Source organism: Fukomys damarensis, unplaced genomic scaffold (genome assembly GCF_012274545.1).
Source record: "Fukomys damarensis isolate Sample0158 unplaced genomic scaffold, DMR_v1.0_HiC HiC_scaffold_20, whole genome shotgun sequence".
Lineage (NCBI taxonomy): Eukaryota > Metazoa > Chordata > Mammalia > Rodentia > Bathyergidae > Fukomys > Fukomys damarensis.
The window spans coordinates 2,696,491-2,697,456 of NW_022900932.1; the positions used below are offsets into that span (position 1 = coordinate 2,696,491).

At 67.3% G+C, this 966-nt stretch overlaps 1 protein-coding gene across 1 annotated transcript in view; it reads right to left on the reverse strand.

Moving 5' to 3' along the window:
* The window catches only part of Grm4 (glutamate metabotropic receptor 4), a 59,721-nt gene extending 58,761 nt beyond the window's left edge, over window positions 1-960 (reverse strand). The window contains exon 1 of the mRNA XM_010605300.1: window positions 395-960. Within this exon, the coding sequence (XP_010603602.1) occupies window positions 395-913 (519 nt within the window). The 5' untranslated portion in view covers window positions 914-960. The remainder of the gene's footprint in view (window positions 1-394) is intronic.
* Between the last annotated feature and the right edge of the window lie 6 nt (window positions 961-966).

Consider the following 966-nt stretch of genomic DNA (forward strand, 5'->3'; position numbering starts at 1 on the left):
CCTCACCCCAAAATGAGGACACGTTCTCTGCCAGGACCACGGGCTGGGGCCGGAGAGCCACCAGAGGGCTCCTCAACGACCCGGGAGAAAAACACATCTTTCTGGGAAGTGAAATTATTTGAAAACAATGTCAAAACAAAAGTCCTGCCCTCTCCCCGAAGCCTCCAGCGTTCCTGTTCCCGTCCTATCTGGTTATCTGCCTGCCCTTCCGAGGACCCTCCGGCCTATCTTGGCATCTGTCTGTCTGTCCGCCTGTGTCCTGCTGTCCGCCGCTCCCCGGGGAGGGGCGGGCGCTGCTTCAGCACCACGGTCAGCGCCGCCGGGCCTGGCGGAGGCGGGGCAAACCCTGTCCTCGGAGCAGGGGGCGCCGAGCAGGGGGCGCCCCGGCACTGACCTTGAAGAGGCGGAGGATGTTGGCCACCATGATGGAGACCGAGCTCCCGGACGCCCCGATGACGCCCGCCACGCGCTCGGGCTTGGTGATGATGGGCGGGCCGCCGCTGCCGCAGCGCACCTCCGTGCCGTCCTTCTCGATGAGCGCCTGCACGAAGGTCAGGGACTGCTCCAGGGCGTGCGTGTCCCGCGAGCAGGTGTCCAGGATGCGGGCGCCCAGCGTGATGTTGGGCAGCAGGTCCGGGTCGTTGTTGATCCGGTCCAGGGCGAAGAGCATGGCCTCCAGCCGGTGGATGCCCTTCTCCTTCTTCAGCTCCCCGCAGGCCTTGCCCTCCGCGCCCCGGCCGTGCACGGGGAACAGGCCCCCCAGGGTGATGTCCCCGTCGATACGGATGGAGTTCATGTGCGGGTGGCCCTTGGGCTTGCCCAGGGAGGAAGGCACCCAGGGGCAGTAGAGGCTGAGGAGCAGGCAGAGGGGCAGCCGGGCCCCCCACCAGCCCCGGCCTCTCTTCCCGGGCATCTCGGAAGTCCCTAGAGACCCATGAACGTGGGGGGCGCGATCCTAGGCCGGGC